General features: G+C 36.6%; 1 protein-coding gene across 2 annotated transcripts; it reads left to right on the top strand.

Annotated features, from left to right (window-relative positions):
- Window positions 1-20,848: 20,848 nt before the first annotated feature.
- Window positions 20,849-23,641, top strand: LOC126876827 (venom serine protease Bi-VSP-like). 2 transcript variants are annotated; one of them, XM_050639697.1, is made up of 4 exons: window positions 20,849-21,063; window positions 22,483-22,680; window positions 22,851-22,946; window positions 23,019-23,641. In XM_050639697.1, exons 1-4 carry the CDS (start codon window positions 20,961-20,963, stop codon window positions 23,039-23,041), a joined length of 420 nt encoding a protein of 139 aa, XP_050495654.1. In that variant the 5' UTR covers window positions 20,849-20,960; the 3' UTR covers window positions 23,042-23,641. The 2 variants fall into 2 exon arrangements, with proteins under 2 accessions (XP_050495654.1, XP_050495655.1); XM_050639698.1 differs by lacking the exon at window positions 20,849-21,063 and adding an exon at window positions 21,689-22,411.
- The last annotated feature ends 206 nt before the right edge of the window (window positions 23,642-23,847 follow it).

Below are 23,847 nucleotides of genomic sequence, written 5' to 3' on the forward strand. Positions count from 1 at the left end.
AAATTTCTTGTATAAGCATAGATCGAGGTTGACGTCATACGCAGATTGCATATCATTGACAGGTATCGTTTTAATTTATTTTATGGCTAGAATCGTTTGAATATTATACGAATAATTATTTCCATTCGAACGATTAATAAATCACGTACCTATAAAAGATATATTACGAAAAAGAGGTGACGAAACAAAAAAATATTGGAAATTCCGTTGTCATTAGATCAATTACTTTTGCAATGATTTTTATTTCCATGTAATTACATATGAAATGGGTAATTCATTAACATCTCCTCGAATCGAATATAATTCGTTACACTTCACAACGATTCAAATAATGGACGGGAAATATATAATAACTTTCCTGTCCTTGCGTTAAAATAGTACTGTACAAATCAGATGATACAACCTAACCCCAACCTAACCCCAAAAAACCCAATTACATCCACATTGCATGACAGCACACTTGCAATGGATTTTTGTGATTTCAATGTCACAGACAATGACACAACTAATCAGAACACGTTCGAGGCTATAGACATTGAAATTACCGCGTGTTTAATACGTTTAAAGCATAAATCTAAATTTCACGCGATTATTTCTTTGTACATTGTGAAACTCTTAAATTATCTTAATCGAATAAATAATCCTAATGTAATAAAACATCTTGAAATAGACCTAGATATCTGAAACAGAAACTCGAAGGATAAGAAATCCTAAAAGGTACTAATCCTAAAATAACAAACTCCTAAATAATAAACAAGTGATAAAACCTGTTATAAATAATAAACCTTACCTGGAATAATCAAATCCTAACTAATCGAAAATAAAATAAGGCAAGCAATTCTTAATCTTTCAAGTAATTTTTCCGAAAACACAGAAAGATAGAGAAATTAAAAAGACGCAGCACAAATTGCAGCACAATGAAAGTTTCGGAGCGATGAATACGATCGTATTAAACTAAATAATTTTCAAAAGTGAAATTACACTGAAACGTATATCGATGATATTTGTCATTTCTACGATCTGTTTCGCTTGATCGTGCTTCTTTTCTGATGTAAATTCAATTTATAATACGAACTAAGTTTCCTTTATTATTATTAGTCCTGCGTCTTTTTAATTCGTCACTTCTTTTATTTCAGAACAATGACGGGCTCCAAGATGCTGTTCGGATGTTTGGCGTTAATTGCTTTTCTGCATCCATTAGTTCACGTTTGTACTTCGAGTAGTACAGCTCAAGGTTTGTACTTCGAGTTGTCTTTTTCCATGCACTTCAAATTCCAATACGATCTGGTCACGTGGCCTTCGTACAATTTCGAAAATTACCTGTTTGGTAATCGTCAATGAAAAAAGAAGTTATGCGTGACCTCAACACATTGAAACAATTTTTATGATTTTTTATTTGCCGGTTGGTCAGCAAGTTAATGGAAAAATTTCACTTAACTATTCGCGTTAATCTCTTCGGTTTAACTTTTGGGAAATGCTTCGTTAGCTTCGGGAATATTCCAACGATTCGTTTTACGTACAAAATAAGCATGATAAATATTACATCACGGTAATGTAATATCGGAATATATTAAAGGTGTAATTTTGTTCGATTAATTATAATTTATTAATAATGGATTGAAAATACAGATATTAGTTAGACAGAGAAACGATGTTTGATTAACAGGAAAACTAAATGCAACGCTCGTATTTACAACAAATAACTTGACAACTATTTGGTAACTCTCTCTCTCTCTCTCTCTCTCTCTCTCTCTCTCTCTCTCTCACTAGCAACTCTAACACTCGACAACACTCGCAACTCAATTCTAACGACTCTATGCTTCGACGTCTCGATCAACTCTGATTCTCGCAACACGCACACTTTTCGATTCGCCTTGAATAGCGAAACCGTCCTTCTTCTAACGTTGTCTATTGTTTCCCTCATACCTATGTAAGAACTACCAACTACGTGCCTTTAGTCACGTAGGCACTCTTAAATGTAAACGAACCACAGAAACACGACGTACACGGTTTTTCTATTTTCAGCCGATCTCCAATCAAAGCTATTCTACGATATTACAATCGGCCTTTCCTGACAATCACATCTGCCCTCAGATGTGCTCATCAGCGCCGCTCGCACTTACATCACTATCGTCAGCATTCCACCATTTCATGTGATCGGCTGCCGTGGAAGTTGTACGTGGCCCTTCGTGCTCCCCCTCTCGCTGCACTATGTATCGGTCATTTCGCAGGACTTTTATCACCCGATACGGTCCAAGAAACTTCGGATGCAGCTTTAGCCCGGGACCCCTCTGCATCCTCTCGATTGCCACTAGATCTCCCGTCCTGTATGCTGTCGCCTTCTTGCGTCTCCTGTTATACGCCCGCTTGTTTCGGATTTGGATCTCCTCAATCCGTCTCTTTGCGTCCGCACGCAGCTGATCTCGTTCCTCTTGGAACACCGCGGCCTGTTCGTCCTCGATGCTACTGCTCCTCTTTCGCTCTTCCTCTATCTTCCTCTCCGTTGTTTGTTTACCCATTTCACTCTTGTCAGGGGCTTTGATCGTCGTGGCAGCATCGTGACATTTTCGTAGGCTCGGTTCGTACATGGAAGACGTTAACAACTTACCATCTACCGAGACTATGATCTCTTCTTTTTCGAAGGTCTTCACGTTCATCGTGTCCTCGACAATCCCATCGTCGTCCTCGTCATCCACATCCTCTGTATATCGATATTATTGGAGGGATTCCGCACGTGCGACTTCCCTTGTCTTTTCGTTCGCCTTGCATTCACTCTCTTCGAGTCTATCCGAAAACTTGAAACAACCCTCGCACCCGCAACGCTATCCTTCTCAGTAAATTCGCAAATATCATCAACAACATCCTTAGCCAGATTCTTCCTCCTCGTGATGTTCGCTAAGTCCTCCTGCTGGCCGCAAGAATCCGACGAGGACACCATCTCTTGGTCCACTTTACCAATCACCACGTGTCTTGCCACTATTCTCCGTTCCTCCGACACTTGCTGCACAGCTGCCCGATACTTCTTCAAAACTTCTGCTAACTCTTCTTTATTTTCTTCCAATTGCGACAGTAGCTCAGTTCGTTCGCGACTAGCTACATTAACACGATCTTCTGCTTCGGAACGTTGCCGCAGTACTTCCTGCAACGAAGCCAGCGTCTCATTCGGTTCTTGCTCCAGTGCCTGTTTCGCTTTAACTGCAACTGCTCTAGCGCATTCTGCATCTTCTAACTGGTTCTTCAGCTGTCGTAAAGCTGCTTTACCCGTCGAGTCACCTTTCGATCTCTCCAGCATCGTTTGAGCGTCTCTTAGCAATGCTTTGGTTCTCTTCAAATCTCTTTTTAGCCTATGTTGCATGTCCTTAACGTGTGACAAATCTATCTCACTCGCCTGTGTCTCTACATCTATCTTGAGGACTTCCGGACACTCATCGGGATTTTCGTCCTTTATTCTACTAATAAAAGATTCTCCCCCTTTTATACTTATTTCAACAGTGTCCAAAAAGTCTGCGCCAATAATAAGCGAATGTTGCATCACTGTGTCTGGAACTACGTGTATGGTTATACAGTACGACTCATTGTCTATAATAATGTTCGTCGAAAATTTCCCGAGCGTAAAATTCCTTCCGGAACCGACACCGCGAAATCCAACGATTTCCCGACTTAATCTGGGCGCTCCGATTTTCACATGCTGATCTGCTCGCATTAGAGTCAGCTCACTACCGGTGTCTATCAACGCGCTCAATTCGAAATTTTCCATCTTAACATCCTTACCACGCCTTGTTTTTAACGACCGAAACACGCTGTAAACTTTTTTTGAGGGCTCACCCAAATTGTCGCAACTTGATGCGATGTGTCCGTACTCCCTACATTTGAAGCATTTAGGTCCTCTCGACTTGCTCGGACACTCCGCACACACGTGCTCCGCATCACCGCAATTGTAGCATCGCGTCTTCCTCGCATCTCCAGATCGACCGGGTTCCTTGTTCCTCTCGGTTTCGGACAGCTTCGCCACCGGCTTTACCCTGTTACTCTTCGGCTCCTCAAATTTCGTCCTCATCTCCATATCTCTTTTTATCGCTTCGTAGCGCCTGAAACGCTCTTTTAATTGCTCGATATTCCTGGCTCCGTATAGCACAGTCTTGTTCGCGACCTCGTCGGGAATGCCTTGAATAATGTAGTCTATCAAGGATTGCGTATCAACCCTTCCTTGTTTTGCAATCCCGCACATGTGATACATATATTGTTGCAGACTCTCATCTGCTTTCTTCTTTCTATGGGATAACTCGCCATGTATCTGTTGGTCGCTTACTACATTTTCAAACTCATTCCTCAACGCCTTTTTTAGCTTTGCCCAGGACTTCGCGCATCGTTTTTGTCGTACGAAGGCCTGAGCGGAGCCTGCGAGTAATTTCTTAGCATAGGCCACCATGTGGGCGTCTGACCAACCCCACACTTCTGCCATTTCCTCGAAGTCTTCCACCCACTGATTTACCCTCAGCAGATCATCCCCGCTGAATTTCTCTAATGAGTCTTCCACGTCTTTAAGACTCAACATCGAACCGACGCATACCTTCTGCTGCTACTCATCGCGGTCCTGATACACCGCTCGCGTGCCTCTCCTGTATTCTCGCGCGCCTTGTTTATCGTCCTCGCCTTCACTTTCGTCGGAGCTCTCTTCTTCCGACGATACATCGTCCCCTTCTAGGGCCGCCTGTAGCCGCGCGCGTAGTTCGGATTTTCTTCCCGTTACCTTCAACCCCAAGCTAACGAGACGCGCTCTCAGCTCTTTCGTCCTCAGCTTCTCGAGGTCTTCCTCTCCCTCTTGACTGCGTTCGGCTCTCTGCTTGCTTCTTAGATCTCGCTGGTTTGTTGGTTCTTCGCCACGCTTCGAATCCTTAGGAGTAGATCGACCAGGTTTGCACGCTCTGTTCAACCTGGCAACCAGCACTGATCTCGCACCGGATATAGGCAGATTCATCTGTGCGAGCTTACTCCTCAGCTCCTCCAGCGTCAAATCCTCTTCACCCGACAATCGTTCGTCTTCAACGTTTGCCATTTTATTCTATTCTTTTCTACTCCCGCAGAAATAGCTCCGTTAAATCGTATCGTTTCTCTGTCTTATTCAATCCCGGACGAGCCCCCACTTGTAATATCGGAATATATTAATAATGGATTGAAAATACAGATATTAGTTAGACAGAGAAACGATGTTTGATTAACAGGAAAACTAAATGCAACGCTCGTATTTACAACAAATAACTTGACAACTATTTGGTAACTCTCTCTCTCTCTCTCTCTCTCTCTCTCTCTCTCACTAGCAACTCTAACACTCGACAACACTCGCAACTCAATTCTAACGGCTCTATGCTTCGACGTCTCGATCAACTCTGATTCTCGCAACACGCACACTTTTCGATTCGCCTTGGATAGCGAAACCGACCTTCTTCTAACGCGTTTTTAAAACGCGATGGCGCTATCACTTTCTAAAAGCGTCGTCTTTACATTTCCGATGGCCACGGGCACACCCGACTGCCAGATATACAATGTGTTATAAGAGTATCATTACCATACTTTTCATGAAAAGAGCAATTTTTCTTGATAACTATACTCTGTAACATAGATTGAAGTCGCTGATTTGATCCCTCTGATATCGTTGTCTTATGAGAGTCTCGCCTGGTCTTGATTGGTTCTGTTGACTCTTATCGTTGTGAAAAATCGATTCGTTGTGTACCTTTTTTGTATAGAGAATTATTTTGTGGTAGAATATAATGTTGTAATATTTGTGGTCTTTACTTTACTAATTTTGTCACTGTGCCGCTCTTTGGTTAGTTGAGCGATTCATATTCCGCATATATTCCGTACTTGCTTCGCTTGGTACTTTTATAATTTTCGCAGTTACAATAAAAAATTTAATTCTTAACAGATTAAAGATTTAACCTCTTGCTTTATAGTGTACAATAATTTTTTTTTTTTTTTTTTTTTTATAGGTTATGTGATCCATAGTTTGAGTAAGTAGTACATATATATATATTTACGTGACAAGCTTTCATTTCAATCTATATTTAAGATTAATATTTTATCAGTTTCTGTTCGTAACAACATCGAAGTAGTCAATAAGTTTGAAGAGTATAATTAAGGAAGTTATGAAGCAAGAGGTTAAGAACAAATTCTGAAAGAGGTTATGTACAACTCAGTAGTACTGCTTTACATTACTTTGCGAATTACTTTTCAAGCATAAAAATAGTTTAACAGCCACTTATAGTTACTTCCTTACCATTACATTCATTAAATTCGTTTGATTTTGTAAACAAAATAACCACGCTGACCAGTCTCTTATTTAAAATAGAATTATTTTGTCATATATCCAACAGTTTACTTTCTCTTCGCTTTGTCTCGTATTACGACTTTATAACGGTGTTTCTTTAAACTTTAAACGATCGTAATAAATGTATTTACGGACGATGACTGATATCTGGTCTGTCTTAAAGTTGCAACTAATTAGTGCCCCGTTACTTTGGACGTTATGAAATGTTGTATAACCAAAGACTTATCTTCTCTTTTGGTAGTTGCATAAGAGAAGACTGAGCCGTTGAAACGCTCGAATAGATTAGCTGATTCGCTTAACGTATTTTTACTTCCGACGAGCTAAACACAAGAGCAGAAAGCACATAAGGAATAATACAGAAACGTCAAACGTATACAGAAATATATTTCGTAAAAGCATTAGTACGTAACATGTCTTTATAATTCTATTTATGTATAGTAAAATGGCTTGTATCCATTTTCATGAATTATAACTGACATTTCAAAGCATTCATGTAGATATGTAACTCTCGTTAATTAATAATTTAACAATGCGTCATGAAACGTATCATTTTCGTTTCTTCCTTTGTTTCGTTATACACAGGAACGAATTTGTAAATAAAGATGTATAATCAACGATAACATATGACAGCGAGTATAATAACTGTCAGCAAAGGAAGAGGTCGGTAAAATGATTGTGGTTGATTTCAGTGTATCGGTAAATAAGCTTTGACAGACGTTGCCGGGGGACTCGGTGTCGGTGAAACCGCGTCGATGAAATGATTGTCAGTAATTTAAAGATAACCCAATTTATTGATCTGTCTCCCCTTCATGGCGTTGTACGTCTCTCTATAAAACATATTCTACCTCGGAGGGCTGAAAAATTTAACTTGGTCTCACTGGACTGGACTGTAAGTAAGAAAATTGAAATGCAAAATCCACGTGTGAGCGCAACGGTTTAGATGGAAAGTTCGATAGGACAATTATGTATATTAGCCTGAAAGAAAGCTCGTGGCTTCGCACGCAACACGTAATTTCCCTCGCTGAAATAATCCTATTACAACGATACGATTTAAAATTTTCCTTAACAGACCTCGCAATGTAATTCTTCATCTACAATTTTTTATTCGGCCTGAAACAAGAGACTTTCGAAGCCTTATAGAGTCTCGCGAATCTAAAAGTCAGGTTTCAACGTATTTTCGCGTCTTATTCTATAATACTGAAGACATTAAAGGTGTTAACGATTATTGTCTCACTATGTACGTACATCAAACGAGTACTTACGTAAGAGACGAATGGAAATGGAAACAGCCGAGAATAATTGAAGATAATTTGAATACGTTCCAGGCTATAATACAATTTCTCGTGAACCGTAATTGATTCGCAGAAGGGAATTGCTGCTTCTCACGACTAGCAAAGTGTTTCGCAAAAAAAGAAAAAAAAGAAAAATGGTATCGGAAGGATAGAAAAAAAGCGGTGGCCTACATCAAGCAATCTTCATGCCGATAATGCATTTATTATTCAGTTCGTTCATTTTCTATCGCGTAACAGACACTGGGATAACTGACAGAACGAGCGTATAAATCTTGCATCTCTCAACCTGACTTCTCCCAATTCGCATACTTCCATCCTTCGTATAAGTGACAATGAATCAGAAGAGTTTCATAGCAATATTGAACAACATACAGTCAACTACAACACCATTAGATACATCCACCATACAGTCTACTACAACACCATTAGATAACAGCAATACAATAGATTATAATTTTCTACGTGTCATTGATTCATCATCATCATTTTCCATTTTTTTAGCATATGTAAAAACGTATCTGACGTAATCTTACCTCGCTCTTTGAGTAAAAAAATCCATTCAAATGAAACAAAGGGAAAAGAAATAAGAAAACAAACACTCACATATGAATCTTCATTACATAACTGTATGTACTCCTCGAGGTATAATTACTCAGACACGTTACAGCGTACCTTCTTCGTTCCCTGATGGCTGATGTTGATCGTTGACGTTTATAATGAAAGAATTTCGTCAACGGCGCCATCTGGATCCTTGTTGAAAAATTAAAATAGCCGCAACAGCACCATTAAGCTCATCACCCAGAGTAGCTCTTGTTGCTGAGTCGTGGAGGAATTCTTATCATCAACGACATAAACTATACCAGTTCTGGTAACGTTATTCAGATGGTCCAGGCACTCGAACTCGCAATATCGCTCTCCAACACGGAATTTCTTGCATGTCTGTAGTAAAAAGAAATCGATCAATTGTACAGATCAATCGTCACTCGACTGCTCGAGAATTCAGATCATCCAGAGAATAGAATAGAGACGTGGAAAAATGTAGTGCGATCATCGCAGTGGGAGGAAATAGGGGGATAGGGACCAAATGAATGAACGAGATGTTAAGGACAACTGACGATAAGTTCTTCTTTTGTCGGGAATTGCATGTTTGTGAATGGTTTGTGGGTGGTTAGGTGGAGAGAATTGAAGAGTTTGGAGGTGACTGGAAGAGTGTTTTGGGCAAGGTAGATTGCAGAATGGTTGCGGTAGCATTGTGTTAATTATGGGTTTGTACATGTAATCTTTGTATGTATCACTACATACAACCTAACGTATATTTTTAATAATACATCAGAGTTTTAGTTATTTCATAGCTATGAATTTTATACTCTATAATCTTGACGTTTTATTTCACAGAAGCGTTTGAATATCCATAAAAATTAAATGAACCAATGTATTCATTATCTTATAGAGAAGATATATTATTTTTAATTATGTTCCAATTATTTATCATGATCCTGATTTCCTTATTCTGAAAATTTGAAAGGAAGTTTTGTAGTTTGATACTTTCAGCGACAAAGGGTCAATATTGCTTTAGTATATTTCGTCACATATACATGTATATCTATATGTCGGAGATGAAAGGACACCGGAACCTTTGGATAGCCCCGCAACATTGCAATCTAAAGTCTACTATAACTGTAACTAAACTATTGTAGTTATTCAATCCGATTGTAATTGTTCGAGATTAGTGACGGTGAGCTTTGGCTCGAGGTGACAGTCTGTCGCCCAACGTAGCCGCGGTCAAAGGATGAACGCTTTGCCTAACAAAGGTATGGAGTAATTCTATAGCTCTCCTTAAAAGAAATATTCGTGGCGACACGCGACAGTAAACATTCCCACGGTTTCTGTCCCGTGGCTCGCCACACGCAGACCCTATTCTTCGAGTAAGATGATTGCCAGATGTCGATGCGTCTCCGCAGTACATGTTCGGCTAGCCCGAGGGCCCGTTATAAATCTTAAGGTTTAGTTAACTAAAGTCCTTCAAACAGACAAACAGTCTTTGTCCCAACTACGGGAAGATAGGGGAGACATATTTTTCAACGAGCGACGTCTCCCACTAGCAACTTTCCCTCGAGGGCGGCTACCATCTTTTTCTAACCACCGATATGGAGATTGACCAATTAGCAGCAACGTCAATTTCCCTTACTTCCTAAACGAAGGCTTTCCTCGACGAATCCGATGATCTCGTGTCCTTAGACACACCCCATTATAGTTTTCCTCTGTGGCATCATCGGGACGGGACGGGCATTCTTTTACGCGCTCCCGTCGACCAAAGAGTAACGTCTTTACGCTCAGCAATTATTTTTACGAATCAGACTTAGATTCAGCGAGAACGCCCATCTGTCATCCCGTTGGCCGCGGATTCGTTATCGAACCGGAGACCATTGTCACTAGTGTCGCGGACGTCTCACCGCCGTGGTAGATTGTCAAACCTGTGTTATTCATACCTGTGTCAATAAATCGTATCTTCGTTACACCGCAACGATGGCTACCTTCAATGAAGACTCCTCAAACACCGACAACCCTATCCCCAATGTCATTCCGACATATATATCCACCGAAAATGCGCTCTTGTAGACAAACGCTCGATTCGCGTCATAGCTTTTAAAGCTTGTCGCATCTCAATCCGTTGGAAAAAGTTTTTCCTGTAGCATATTTTATTTTTACGAACCAACAAGGTCTTTGTTTATTTCCTTCTGCTTTTGCTCCAATTTCCCCATTGTTTTTTCAAGGATAGTATTTCAGAGCCACTAGTCAAGTTTATTGTAACAATAAACGTACGTTTCGGAAACATTTTGTGCTGTGAAACAGAATACACTAAAGTTTGAAGGTCACATCGATTTTCGAAAGTTTATAAATGGAGGTGTATGACAGTATCACCAGCTGTTGCTGTCCAAGTAACTCCAACATCGAAATACTACAACGATTCCAATCGAAAACGCTAAGAGCCTTAATAGACGCACCTTGGTATGTTACCAACGAAACCATCCATCGCGACCTCAAGATACCTACAGTCAAAGAGGAAATAGCAAAATATAGCGACAGATATAGCAAAAGAGTCAACAAACACCGAAACCCCCTAATCACTGGACTACTCGATACGACGGACCAGATTCGATTTCTTTTTACTACAGACATGCAAAAAATTTCGTCTTGTCTTACTTCCTCAACAACTTTTAGATCTGATAGAAAAAAGAAACATACGAAGTAATAAGTAATGCTTACTAATAAATTCAACAAATACAGAGGAAGATGGCTAAATCGATAAATTAACGAGACTAAAAATTAATTACATCATGGATCTCTCGCTTTTAATTTTAAGCTGTAAATTACCGATATCGGTGACTGCCATATTCTCTTGAGTTTCCAAATCGTAAAGAATCTTTCCCCAGGGATTGGTCAACTGTGTATGTCCCCATGCGACGTAACTTGCTTAAGGAACACGAGCCGGTGATATGCAGGCAACGTATAATTGATTATCATTCGCTCTGAAACGCTGAAGTAATGACCAGTGCAGTGGTCCAGTGGTCATATTGAATGCCGCTGGATATATCAGCATTTGGCAACCTAACCCAGAGAAGCAGGAAATATGAAGCCACCGAATACCAATTAACTTCGTAGTTGCACGGTTCACATTCCATCATTTCTGAATATGCGAGGACAGTCCTCTTATTGTGCTTTTAATTCTTTTATTTGTTTCATTTTCAGCAAATATACTGGTTTTTTAAATTAAGCTTCTTTTTATACAGAGTTACAGATTATATTAATTTTATATAGAATATATTTAAGAAAGATATTTAATTTTTTGCTAGTTAAGTATTGATCGATTAAGTTACTGTACCTTTGTTCCGATAAATGCGTGCCATTTCCTCGAATCTAATATCATAGCAAATGCCAATACCTATTTTTCAGCCCTTCACATCGAACGTCGTTAGGGAGTTACCAGGACTGAGTGAATCACTCTCTCGAAAAGTAATCTTATTAGGAATGTCGATGTCGAATAGATGTACCTAATAACATAAAAATGTAGTCGCTAATTCTATTGCTGCAACTTTTGTAATTTAATATCAAAGTTACCAACTCCTAAACTTTAATTATTTTTTTTTTTTTTTTTTTTTTTTTTTTTTTTTTTTTTTTTTTATTTAATAACTGACAGCGTTTTTATCACTTTCTTTTATTAAAAAATCCTATCATTTAATAATGTTTAAAAAGGAGAAAAAATAAGTATAATAATATTTTAAGTATGTGAAAAATTTATACAACACAAACACATTACAACAAAAATGGGCGTTTCCCGTATCATAACGTATTTTATAAACCGTAAATTATAGAATTGGTTATAGTATACGTATGTACATATGTATATTCCTAAATTATTCCTAGATAGAGTCACTTTCTTCGCCCCAATATTTTCAAATTCAAAGCCATAAAGGAATATATTACTTACCTTTCGGTGTTTTGCTATCAAAGTTCCATCGGGACCCCAAATAGTACAGGTATTGTACAATTTATCGCCCCCTATTTCAGGCATCGTACCACCAACTACATAGATGTTGTTTTCTTTAGCTGCGTTCGATGAAGCAACGCTCGTTTCACCATCAGGAATACTCTCGGCGTATTTTGGAAAGTACTCTGCATTGCAATATTTCAATTAATGAAGAATAACTGTCTTTTGTTCCAACCATAAATTAAATTGAAATGTTTGTCAGTTTTTTATTTTTTAAATTATTAAAATAACTAAGTTTTATATTTCGACTTAATTAAATATGCAATTACTTAGCTAATAGTATATATAATAAATTGTTTCTACAGGTTCAAAATGAAAAATGAATATTTAGAAATATTTAATTACGACAATGCTATTTGTGTTAGCATCAGTGGCTTGTTACTCAACGACTTTGCTAGTACTTTTTGAAACATAAAGTTAGTTTTCAATTAACACTTATACTAGAGGCGGAATTATAAATGCAAAATAATTGATAATACTAATTTATAAGTACCTAATTATTAGTATCTTAAAAAATATATTTATACAAAAATCACGATAATCATGAAAATGGGGAAATCCTATATTCTCGAATCAATTCACAATTTATTTTGTATATTAATTAGATTCCGCGCTCATCAGTACGTACTCACTGGCGACATCGAGAAAATGTATCGGCAATTCCTCGTACGACCAGAGGATCGGAAATATCAAAGGATATTATGGCGCAGCGCGAGTGGAGAAACAGAAACATATGAGCTTAACACCGTAATACTCTTATCATAGAAATAGAAGCAGTCCTCAATTCATATAGATATACATGTATATGTGACGAAATATACTAAAGCAATATTGACCCTTTGTCGCTGAAAGTATCAAACTACAAAACTTCCTTTCAAATTTTCAGAATAAGGAAATCAGGATCATGATAAATAATTGGAACATAATTAAAAATAATATATCTTCTCTATAAGATAATGAATACATTGGTTCATTTAATTTTTATGGATATTCAAACGCTTCTGTGAAATAAAACGTCAAGATTATAGAGTATAAAATTCATAGCTATGAAATAACTAAAACTCTGATGTATTATTAAAAATATACGTTAGGTTGTATGTAGTGATACATACAAAGATTACATGTACAAACCCATAATTAACACAATGCTACCGCAACCATTCTGCAATCTACCTTGCCCAAAACACTCTTCCAGTCACCTCCAAACTCTTCAATTCTCTCCACCTAACCACCCACAAACCATTCACAAACATGCAATTCCCGACAAAAGAAGAACTTATCGTCAGTTGTCCTTAACATCTCGTTCATTCATTTGGTCCCTATCCCCCTATTTCCTCCCACTGCGATGATCGCACTACATTTTTCCACGTCTCTATTCTATTCTCTGGATGATCTGAATTCTCGAGCAGTCGAGTGACGATTGATCTGTACAATTGATCGATTTCTTTTTACTACAGACATGCAAAAAATTTCGTCTTGGAAAGCGATGTTGCGAGTTCGAATGCCTGGACCACATGAAGAACATTACCGGAACTGGTAAAGTTTATGTCGTTGATGATAATAATTCCTCCACGACTCAGCAACAAAAGCTACTCTGGGTGATGAGCTTAATGGTGCTGTTGCGGCTAGTTTAATTTTTCAACAGGGATCCAGATGGCGCCGTTGACGAAATTCTTTCACTATAAACGTCAACGATCAACATCAGCCATCAGGGAACGAAGAAGGTACGCTGTAACGTGTCTGAGTAATTATACCTCGAGGAGTACATACAGTTATGTAATGAAGATTCGTATGTGAGTGTTTGTTTTCTTATTTCTTTTCCCTTTGTTTCATTTGAATGGATTTTTGTACTCAAAGAGCGAGGTAAGATTACGTCAGATACGTTTTTACATATGCTAAAAAAATGGAAAATGATGATGATGAATCAATGACACGTAGAAAATAATAATCTATTGTATTGCTGTTATCTAATGGTGTTGTAGTTGACTGTATGGTGGATGTATCTAATGGTGCTGTAGTTGACTGTATGTTGTTCAATATTGCTATGAAGCTCTTCTGATTTATTGTCACTTATACGAAGGATGGAAGTATACGAAATTGATAAAATTATTAATAATATTTACGAAGAGAAAGTAAACTGTTGGATATATGACAAAATAATTCTATTTTAAATAAGAGGCTGGTCAGCGTGGTTATTTAGTTTACAAAATCAAACGAATTTAATGAATGTAATGGTAAGGAAGTAACTATAAGTGGCTGTTAAACTATTTTTATGCTTGAAAAGTAATTCGCAAAGTAATGTAAAGCAGTACTACTGAGTTGTACATAACCTCTTTCAGAATTTGTTCTTAACCTCTTGCTTCATAGCTTCCTTAATTATACTCCTCAAACTTATTGACTACTTCGATGTTGTTACGAACAGAAACTGATAAAATATTAATCTTAAATATAGATTGAAATGAAAGCTTGTCACGTAAATGTGTGTGTGTGTGTGTGTGTGTGTGTGTGTGTGTGTGTGTGTGTGTGTGTGTGTGTGTGTGTGTGTGTGTGTGTGTGTGTGTGTACTGCTTACTCAAACTATGGATCACATAACCTATACAAAAAAAAAAAAAAAAAAAAAAAAAAAAAAAAAAAAAAAAAAAAAAAAAAAAAAATTATTGTACACTATAAAGCAAGAGGTTAAATCTTTAATCTGTTAAGAATTAAATTTTTTATTGTAACTGCGAAAATTATAAAAGTACCAAGCGAAGCAAGTACGGAATATAGGGATATAGGAAGCGATGGGGAACAGCAAGTAACTCCAACATCGAAATACTACAACGATTCCAATCGAAAACGCTAAGAGCCTTAATAGACGCACCTTGGTATGTTACCAACGAAACCATCCATCGCGACCTCAAGATACCTACAGTCAAAGAGGAAATAGCAAAATATAGCGACAGATATAGCAAAAGAGTCAAGAAACACCGAAACCCCCTAATCACTGGACTACTCGATACGACGGACCAGATTCGCAGGCTGAAGAGGCACTACCCGCTAGACCTAAACGTTAGATTCATTTAATTATCCAAATTAAGCTAATGCACTTACTTATAATACTTATAAATTATACCTATCTATAATAAGTATTAACTTATTGTAAATAAACAGCCATGTCACTGCGCCACGCCAGAAAAATTACTGAAAATTCTCAACGCGAGAATTGATTGTAATTCCAACAAATAAATAAAAAAAAAAAAAAGCTGTTGCTGTCCCCAAGCGCCAAAATACGTTCTGACTACTATTTTATGTATCTCACAGAAGTATGTCTTCATTCATCATCTCCCATGCCATCCACCAACGTGTTCTTAACATGTTATCTCCTAGTAAAATATTGATATTGAGTCAGATATCCAACTGAATAATCTTTTCGGTGTCTACTATAAGACATTTAAAACCAAGGCTCGTACACACGTGTGCTTATACGTCAGATGTAATACTTAACACGAAACCTGCTTATATTAATATTAAATTTATGCATAGTAGGATGTTCGACCTTTGTAAAAATGAAATTATAATACATACAGTTTCACCGTGGAAAAGTGAATCTTTCTAGCATGTCCACGCAAATGCAGCGGAGGGGAGGACTGTGCATGCACCAAACAACTTTACGTTCGTAATTTTTCACACAAATGTACAACTGTAGGGAAATAATTATCTCTGATTTTTCGGATGTTAGGAATCGACAATATCGCATAACGGAATGCTGTGTTCTACGTATTCTATTTTTGTTACGAAAGTGGTACAAACGAAGTCCACGTAAGAATAGTACAACAAAATCGGTTGAGGTTAGGTTATCGTGCAGATATCGCGGCTTTTGCATTGGAAATCACGCAACTGCCAGTCTCGTCGTTCCTTGTAAACGAAAGAAAGGTATTGTAATCGGTCGGAATTAACATAAAACTCGTCGCATGCGACCATATGGCCTGAATGTTGAATAAACGAGAGTAGAGCGCGAGCTATGTGATTCTAACCGTTTAGGCGGAAACTAATGATTGTAACCAGAGCCGAGATATATGCCAATATTACTTTGCTCGACAAAGCGTATAAGATGAGGAGAGAATCGCGATAAGGTAGAACAAGAGACAGATATTCTCTACGTAAAGCAAGTCTGTCAACTAGATTGAAATCCTACAGCTATAACTACAGTGAATCCATATTCTGGCGAATTGTCTTTTCACAAATGAAGCTTCTGAAGAACGGAATTGATACAATAACTACTGTTCATTCATAACTACTGTTGTAAGAATCTATATATTTGTCTATCTATATCTATATATATCGATCTATATATATTTGTCAGAATGTCATTTTATCAAAAAACCCATCCTCTGTAATCATAGTTTAACGAAGCATAATTAATAGAAGAGGTAGAGCGTTAAGTGGAGATGATTTAATCACAGTTAAGTAGATAAATCTCTATATTAGTCTCTTTAATTAAAATGTCCTACGTTTTATTTGCGTCATTTTTTTTCTTCATCCAATTTAAAATGTTTAAATAACAATAGCCTATACAATATAATTTTATGTAAAAAAATTGATTATACCATGTTTATTACAGATATTTAACATTTTTGTGTACATACAAAATTTAGATTATACCTCGCTTGAGAACAAAAATTCTATTTGTTTTCCTAACATGTACTAATAATTATTGATCAAACTAGAAAAAGCTGGAGGAGATTACTTAGGAAGATTACTTAGCATCTTATATTCCTGGCAAGAGAAAATGAAAAATTCGTTTCTTCTCTTTGCTTCCCTGTTCCTCCTTTCCTCCTTTTTCCCTTTTTACATCGCGTTGTTTTACATCGCAATTTACATTTATTTGTAAAGTTTGAATCTTCTCGATATTGAAGATGTTGAAGCTGCAAGTATGTATTTCATTTTAATCCATTCGAGACCGAGATTTAATTGTAAGACGATACCTAGGTGTCGGTACGATCTGAATGTTTAGTTAGAATGATTCTGTGTTTTACTCTCTCCAGGGTATCCTTTTCATACTTTGATTTTAAATCGATGACAATCTTAAATAGTATGCCTCATATTTTTAAAATATAAAATTATATACTATGTTATTCTATAATGTATTATGTACAGTCATATATATATATATATAATAATTCTATATTGAAAAAAATATGAAATTAACATGATATATACATTACTACATAAGTTATATATAAAATATGTATACTATACCCTTGCCTACTGACTGATATGAATTTCTTTCGGTCTCGAATGCGTTAAAAGAGAGCGCAAAGAAGGCGAAATTACTTATTGTAATTAGTAAAACGACCTGAGAGGCAGACAGATACAAGAAAGAAGGAATATTATATTAGCGGCATTATCATGTTTTTGCTCTCTTTAAGTCTTTCATCGAGACAGACAATCTACAGGTATTAATCGACCAATTTCTCCAAGCTGATAACTTCGAATTGATGTTTCTATATAAGAAGTGTTATGTGTTAATCTGTCTAAATGTTTAAAAGGTGTTATAAATTAAATGTTGTTAAACGATACGTAATTGCCTTTTGATCGTAAATTTTACTATCAAGGGGTCTTTTATGTATGCGTAATCATTGTGAATTATAACAATTTATGTGATCGATATTAAAGGTGTTTAAAAGCATGTAGTTTTTTTCTATATTACTATTCTCCTATATTATTATCCTATATTATTATAGCATTCCTATATTATTATAATATCCAATTACATGTTGATACACAAGATATACAGATTATTATTTATAACGTTTTGGTTTTCTTAATTGAGTCATTCATTTAGTACAAATGATAAGAAATTAGTAATAATTCACAAAAAAAGGATATCGTAGTAGAAATATTATAAAAAAACATTTTCTGTTTTAGTGTAGAGTTACTCCTTCTTACAGACAGTGTCGTACAAATCTGTACGTCTCTGAGAAAATGTAGGTATCTGAGCCCTTACTTCCTCAACAACTTTTAGATCTGATAGAAAAAAGAAACATACGAAGTAATAAGTAATGCTTACTAATAAATTCAACAAATACAGAGGAAGATGGCTAAATCGATAAATTAACGAGACTAAAAATTAATTACATCATGGATCTCTCGCTTTTAATTTTAAGCTGTAAATTACCGATATCGGTGACTGCCATATTCTCTTGAGTTTCCAAATCGTAAAGAATCTTTCCCCAGGGATTGGTCAACTGTGTATGTCCCCATGCTACGTAACTTGCTTAAGGAACACGAGCCGGTGATATGCAGGCAACGTATAATTGATTATCATTCGCTCTGAAACGCTGAAGTAATGACCAGTGCAGTGGTCCAGTGGTCATATTGAATGCCGCTGGATATATCAGCATTTGGCAACCTAACCCAGAGAAGCAGGAAATATGAAGCCACCGAATACCAATTAACTTCGTAGTTGCACGGTTCACATTCCATCATTTCTGAATATGCGAGGACAGTCCTCTTATTGTGCTTTTAATTCTTTTATTTGTTTCATTTTCAGCAAATATACTGGTTTTTTAAATTAAGCTTCTTTTTATACAGAGTTACAGATTATATTAATTTTATATAGAATATATTTAAGAAAGATATTTAATTTTTTGCTAGTTAAGTATTGATCGATTAAGTTACTGTACCTTTGTTCCGATAAATGCGTGCCATTTCCTCGAATCTAATATCATAGCAAATGCCAATACCTATTTTGCAGCCCTTCACATCGAACGTCGTTAGGGAGTTACCAGGACTGAGTGAATCACTCTCTCGAAAAGTAATCTTATTAGGAATGTCGATGTCGAATAGATGTACCTAATAACATAAAAATGTAGTCGCTAATTCTATTGCTGCAACTTTTGTAATTTAATATCAAAGTTACCAACTCCTAAACTTTAATTATTTTTTATTTAATAACTGACAGCGTTTTTATCACTTTCTTTTATTAAAAAATCCTATCATTTAATAATGTTTAAAAAGGAGAAAAAATAAGTATAATAATATTTTAAGTATGTGAAAAATTTATACAACACAAACACATTACAACAAAAATGGGCGTTTCCCGTATCATAACGTATTTTATAAACCGTAAATTATAGAATTGGTTATAGTATACGTATGTACATATGTATATTCCTAAATTATTCCTAGATAGAGTCACTTTCTTCGCCCCAATATTTTCAAATTCAAAGCCATAAAGGAATATATTACTTACCTTTCGGTGTTTTGCTATCAAAGTTCCATCGGGACCCCAAATAGTACAGGTATTGTACAATTTATCGCCCCCTATTTCAGGCATCGTACCACCAACTACATAGATGTTGTTTTCTTTAGCTGCGTTCGATGAAGCAACGCTCGTTTCACCATCAGGAATACTCTCGGCGTATTTTGGAAAGTACTCTGCATTGCAATATTTCAATTAATGAAAAATAACTGTCTTTTGTTCCAACCATAAATTAAATTGAAATGTTTGTCAGTTTTTTATTTTTTAAATTATTAAAATAACTAAGTTTTATATTTCGACTTAATTAAATATGCAATTACTTAGCTAATAGTATATATAATAAATTGTTTCTACAGGTTCAAAATGAAAAATGAATATTTAGAAATATTTAATTACGACAATGCTATTTGTGTTAGCATCAGTGGCTTGTTACTCAACGACTTTGCTAGTACTTTTTCAAACATAAAGTTAGTTTTCAATTAACACTTATACTAGAGGCGGAATTATAAATGCAAAATAATTGATAATACTAATTTATAAGTACCTAATTATTAGTATCTTAAAAAATATATTTATACAAAAATCACGATAATCATGAAAATGGGGAAATCCTATATTCTCGAATCAATTCACAATTTATTTTGCATATTAATTAGATTCCGCGCTCATCAGTACGTACTCACTGGCGACATCGAGAAAATTCCTGTATCGGCAATTCCTCGTACGACCAGAGGATCGGAAATATCAAAGGATATTATGGCGCAGCGCGAGTGGAGAAACAGAAACATATGAGCTTAACACCGTAATACTCTTATCATAGAAATAGAAGCAGTCCTCAATTCCCGCCCTCTAACTTCTATCTCCACCGATCCAAATGATCTCCTAGCCCTCACTCCCGGACATTTCCTCATTGGCGATTCATTAATGTGCTTACGTGATCGAGATTTCAGGGACATTCCATCGAACCGACTCTCCAAATGGCAGCATATCCAACAGCTTAAACAACATTTTTGGAACCGCTGGCATAAGGAGTATTTGAACGAGCTAACCAACCGCAATAAATGGAGCAAGGGTGGACACAGCATCCAAAAGGGCACAATCGTCATCCTCAGAGAGGACAACGTTCCCTCCATGCATTGGCCTCTGGGCCGAGTTATCAAGATTCATCCAGGCGCCGATGGTGTCATCCGGACAGCTACAGTTCAGACGGCAAAGAGCATTTTGGATCGGGGCGTCAAAAGGCTTGTCCCACTGCCAATTCAACCCGATCTCGAGAAACCCGAACAACTAGCCACCGAGACGAAATAAGATGGGAACTTCAACCACACCTCCCTAGTTTGATCGGTACCCTCTCAACGGGGGGAGAATGTTACGCCATGCGGCTTACCATAGGTCATATTCTTAACTATCGATCGCGGCACTATAATGTCGCAGACGGATCGTCGTGTCTGCCCGGCAAACAAACATTGTAGTGGCAAGCGCATGGTTCATTAAGCAGGGCGACTTCCAGAAACGTCGACTCGTGGCCCGTATTTTACCTCGCGTAAAAGAATGTGGCGTGATCCGAACGTAGTGGGGGTCGCCTTCCAGAAAAAACGAAAAAAATCGAAAGGCGTTCAGAACTTTTCGAGATGTCGAACCGTCAACACATGTGGTATGTCGCGCATTACTTATCAACCAAAACGCAGTTACATTTTTTTTGTTCCATTTATATCTTTCTAGTTAATAAGTTGTTGAAATAAACATTAATTTATTTGTGTTAATTCTGTGGAATTTCGTTGAACTACCCTTATTATCATAATCGAAATAAGGGGATCGATCAGTTCGTGGCGTCGATTATTTAATCGTAACGGGAACTTACAACTCTCGTTGACGTGCTATCTCGCGATCGCGTCTCTCCGCGAACGGTCGAAACAAAATGATTCACACTAAAAACTGTCCTGAATTCCTAAGAATTTATTTACCGCAAAACTGACAAAGTGTTTATTTAAAACATGAGGTTGAAGGTAGTCCTTTTCTTTCATTTCATTCATTTTCATTTTCTTTCTTAAGTATGGCTAACACAATATCTAATCAATTAAAATTTTATATTTTCACGTGAAAAGTTTCTTTAGATAATTATTATCAACATGATGACTAACTCTTACGGATTAATACGTGTCTGTAGGGCAATCCGGTGGACTTGATCGGCCTTTTACTTCGAAAGTTGAGTAATCGGTGTCGCTTTCTTACGCATCTTTGAACTGTATAAATGTTTTAAAATTGTTTGATCCAGAATGTACCACACCGGACAATCAAGAAGGCAGGTGCCTTGACTACAGAAAATGTAAACCTCTGCAAGAAATATGGCAGATACAGTACCGTACAGCCACCGATTTTTATAGACGATCAGTGTGCAGATACCAGGGCAATGTTACGATCGTTTGCTGTCCGAACGATCCAAACAAAGAGAAGAGAGAAATTTTAATAAAAACTGTGTATAAGTATAAGGCTTTGCGACCACCATACTGTGGTTTTAGCAACGTCTCTCATACCAGGGTGGTCGATGGTAAACCAGCTGAACTTGGTACGTTTTATGTCTTTCTTTCCGATTAATAATAAGCCATTTACTGCAAAGAATGAACTTTAAAGGCATTAAACAGCACATCAATGTACATTTCAATTAGACTAAATAATAATGCTATGATTTTATCGGTAGTAACTTTACTTATTAACTTGAATTATTTCTTTCTTTTACTTCATGTTAGGAAGAGTATCTTTTTGCTTGAAATAAAAAATTGATATAGGAGTAATAATATGGATAGAGATCAAAAACTGTTAGGGCAGAAATTACACGTTTGAACTTTATAGTTCAGTATAGTTCAAATAGAAATTATATAGAATTATTTAATAATTTGTATTCCACTGGAATAAAAATTTAATTTCTGTCTTTATCAAATCTCTATTTCAGAGTATTTGTACGTATGTACTTATCGTCTGCTGTATGATCGAATATCGAATAGGTAATAATCGTTGTTACCCGTTATGTGAGAAAAAATTATGTATATTCACAACTATGACTATTGCATTTTAGGCGCTTGGCCATGGATCGCTGCATTAGGTTTTCGTAATCCCCGAAACCCAGACAAACCACTATGGAAGTGCGGAGGTTCCCTGATATCGGCTAGGCATGTTTTGACCGCAGCACATTGTGCACATATGGATGGAATAGAAAACATACACAATCATAATATTGCCATTCTTAGATTGGTGGAGGAGGTGCCATTTTCGAGTAAGTCCTCAAATATATATATATATATATATGCTATTGAGTATTACTGAAGTATCATATCCTGAAATTTCTTACTGTACACATATATTGTGTCATAAAGCGTGTATAATTCTTTCTCATACTTTTGGTCATTGGTTTCCTGCATTTTCATTTATTTTTTTATTTTTCAGGGTACGTATATCCCATTTGTACGAAAGAGCCCCTACGAAAGAGCAACTTCGTCGGCTATAACCCCCTTGTTGCTGGATCGGGAGCATTAAGATATAATAAGTGATATCAATTTTATAATAAAATTAAATAGTTCCAGTCTTAAATATCTTTCTTATTTTCTTCGTAGGACGACCACGACGTAATGCATTAATGGAAGTACAAATGCCAGTGATTAAGAACGCCGAATGCAAAATAGCTTATTCCAAATTTCCTAATGCACCTGATATCACTGATGGTATAATATGCGCCGAACATGCTCAGGGTGGAGAGGATTCTTGTACGGTAATTAAGTTACAGAGTTACTACAAACTATACGGTATCTGAAGACACGTCGATTCGAATTAACATCAAATCGACGTCTTAAACATTAAAAATAATAGATAAACACAATTTAATAGTTTTGCCCACTTCTCACACCTCGTTATGGTATTTAATCTAATTTCCTTCTAATCTTAGTTTTGCTCAAAATACATATAACATGTACGTTATAAATTGGAGTATTTCAATACACAAATCAATAGAAGATTATTACTGTATATAAGTATAATTTCAATACAATTCGATCGATATATTTCAGTATCTTTGATTAAAAATTTAACGATCCTTTCAGGCTGACCGCGGCGGACCACTGCTGATACAACATGAATTAACCTCGTATTTAATAAGTATTGTGTCTTATGCTTATAAGTGCGGCACAGCTGGGTATCCCAGCGTTTACACTAGGGTCACATCGTACCTTGACTTCATTCTCCAAGCGATGCAATAATATGATATTACTGTTCCATAAATATCATTGTGTAAAAAACGTAAAGTTGGATTTTCTTATTGTGGAGATAAGAAACAGCTCAAATTTACATTGTTTTGTACGTTACAAATTATAGGCTTAAAATGTACGAAATGTAACTTTGAAACGACACTAATTTTTTACGCACGATAAACCTCCACGACTTAGGTATG

This window comes from Bombus huntii, unplaced genomic scaffold, assembly GCF_024542735.1.
Source record: "Bombus huntii isolate Logan2020A unplaced genomic scaffold, iyBomHunt1.1 ctg00000097.1, whole genome shotgun sequence".
NCBI lineage: Eukaryota > Metazoa > Arthropoda > Insecta > Hymenoptera > Apidae > Bombus > Bombus huntii.

Bases quoted from the DNA above. Each gene is read 5' to 3' on its own strand.
- LOC126876827 (XM_050639697.1), top strand. From the start codon at position 20,961: ATGTGGCGTGATCCGAACGTAGTGGGGGTCGCCTTCCAGAAAAAACGA. The intron at 21,064-22,482 runs GTATGTCGCGCA...ATTGCATTTTAG, and splicing joins TCGAACCGTCAACACATGTG to GCGCTTGGCCATGGATCGCT. The intron at 22,947-23,018 runs ATAAGTGATATC...TTTCTTCGTAGG, and splicing joins ATCGGGAGCATTAAGATATA to ACGACCACGACGTAATGCAT.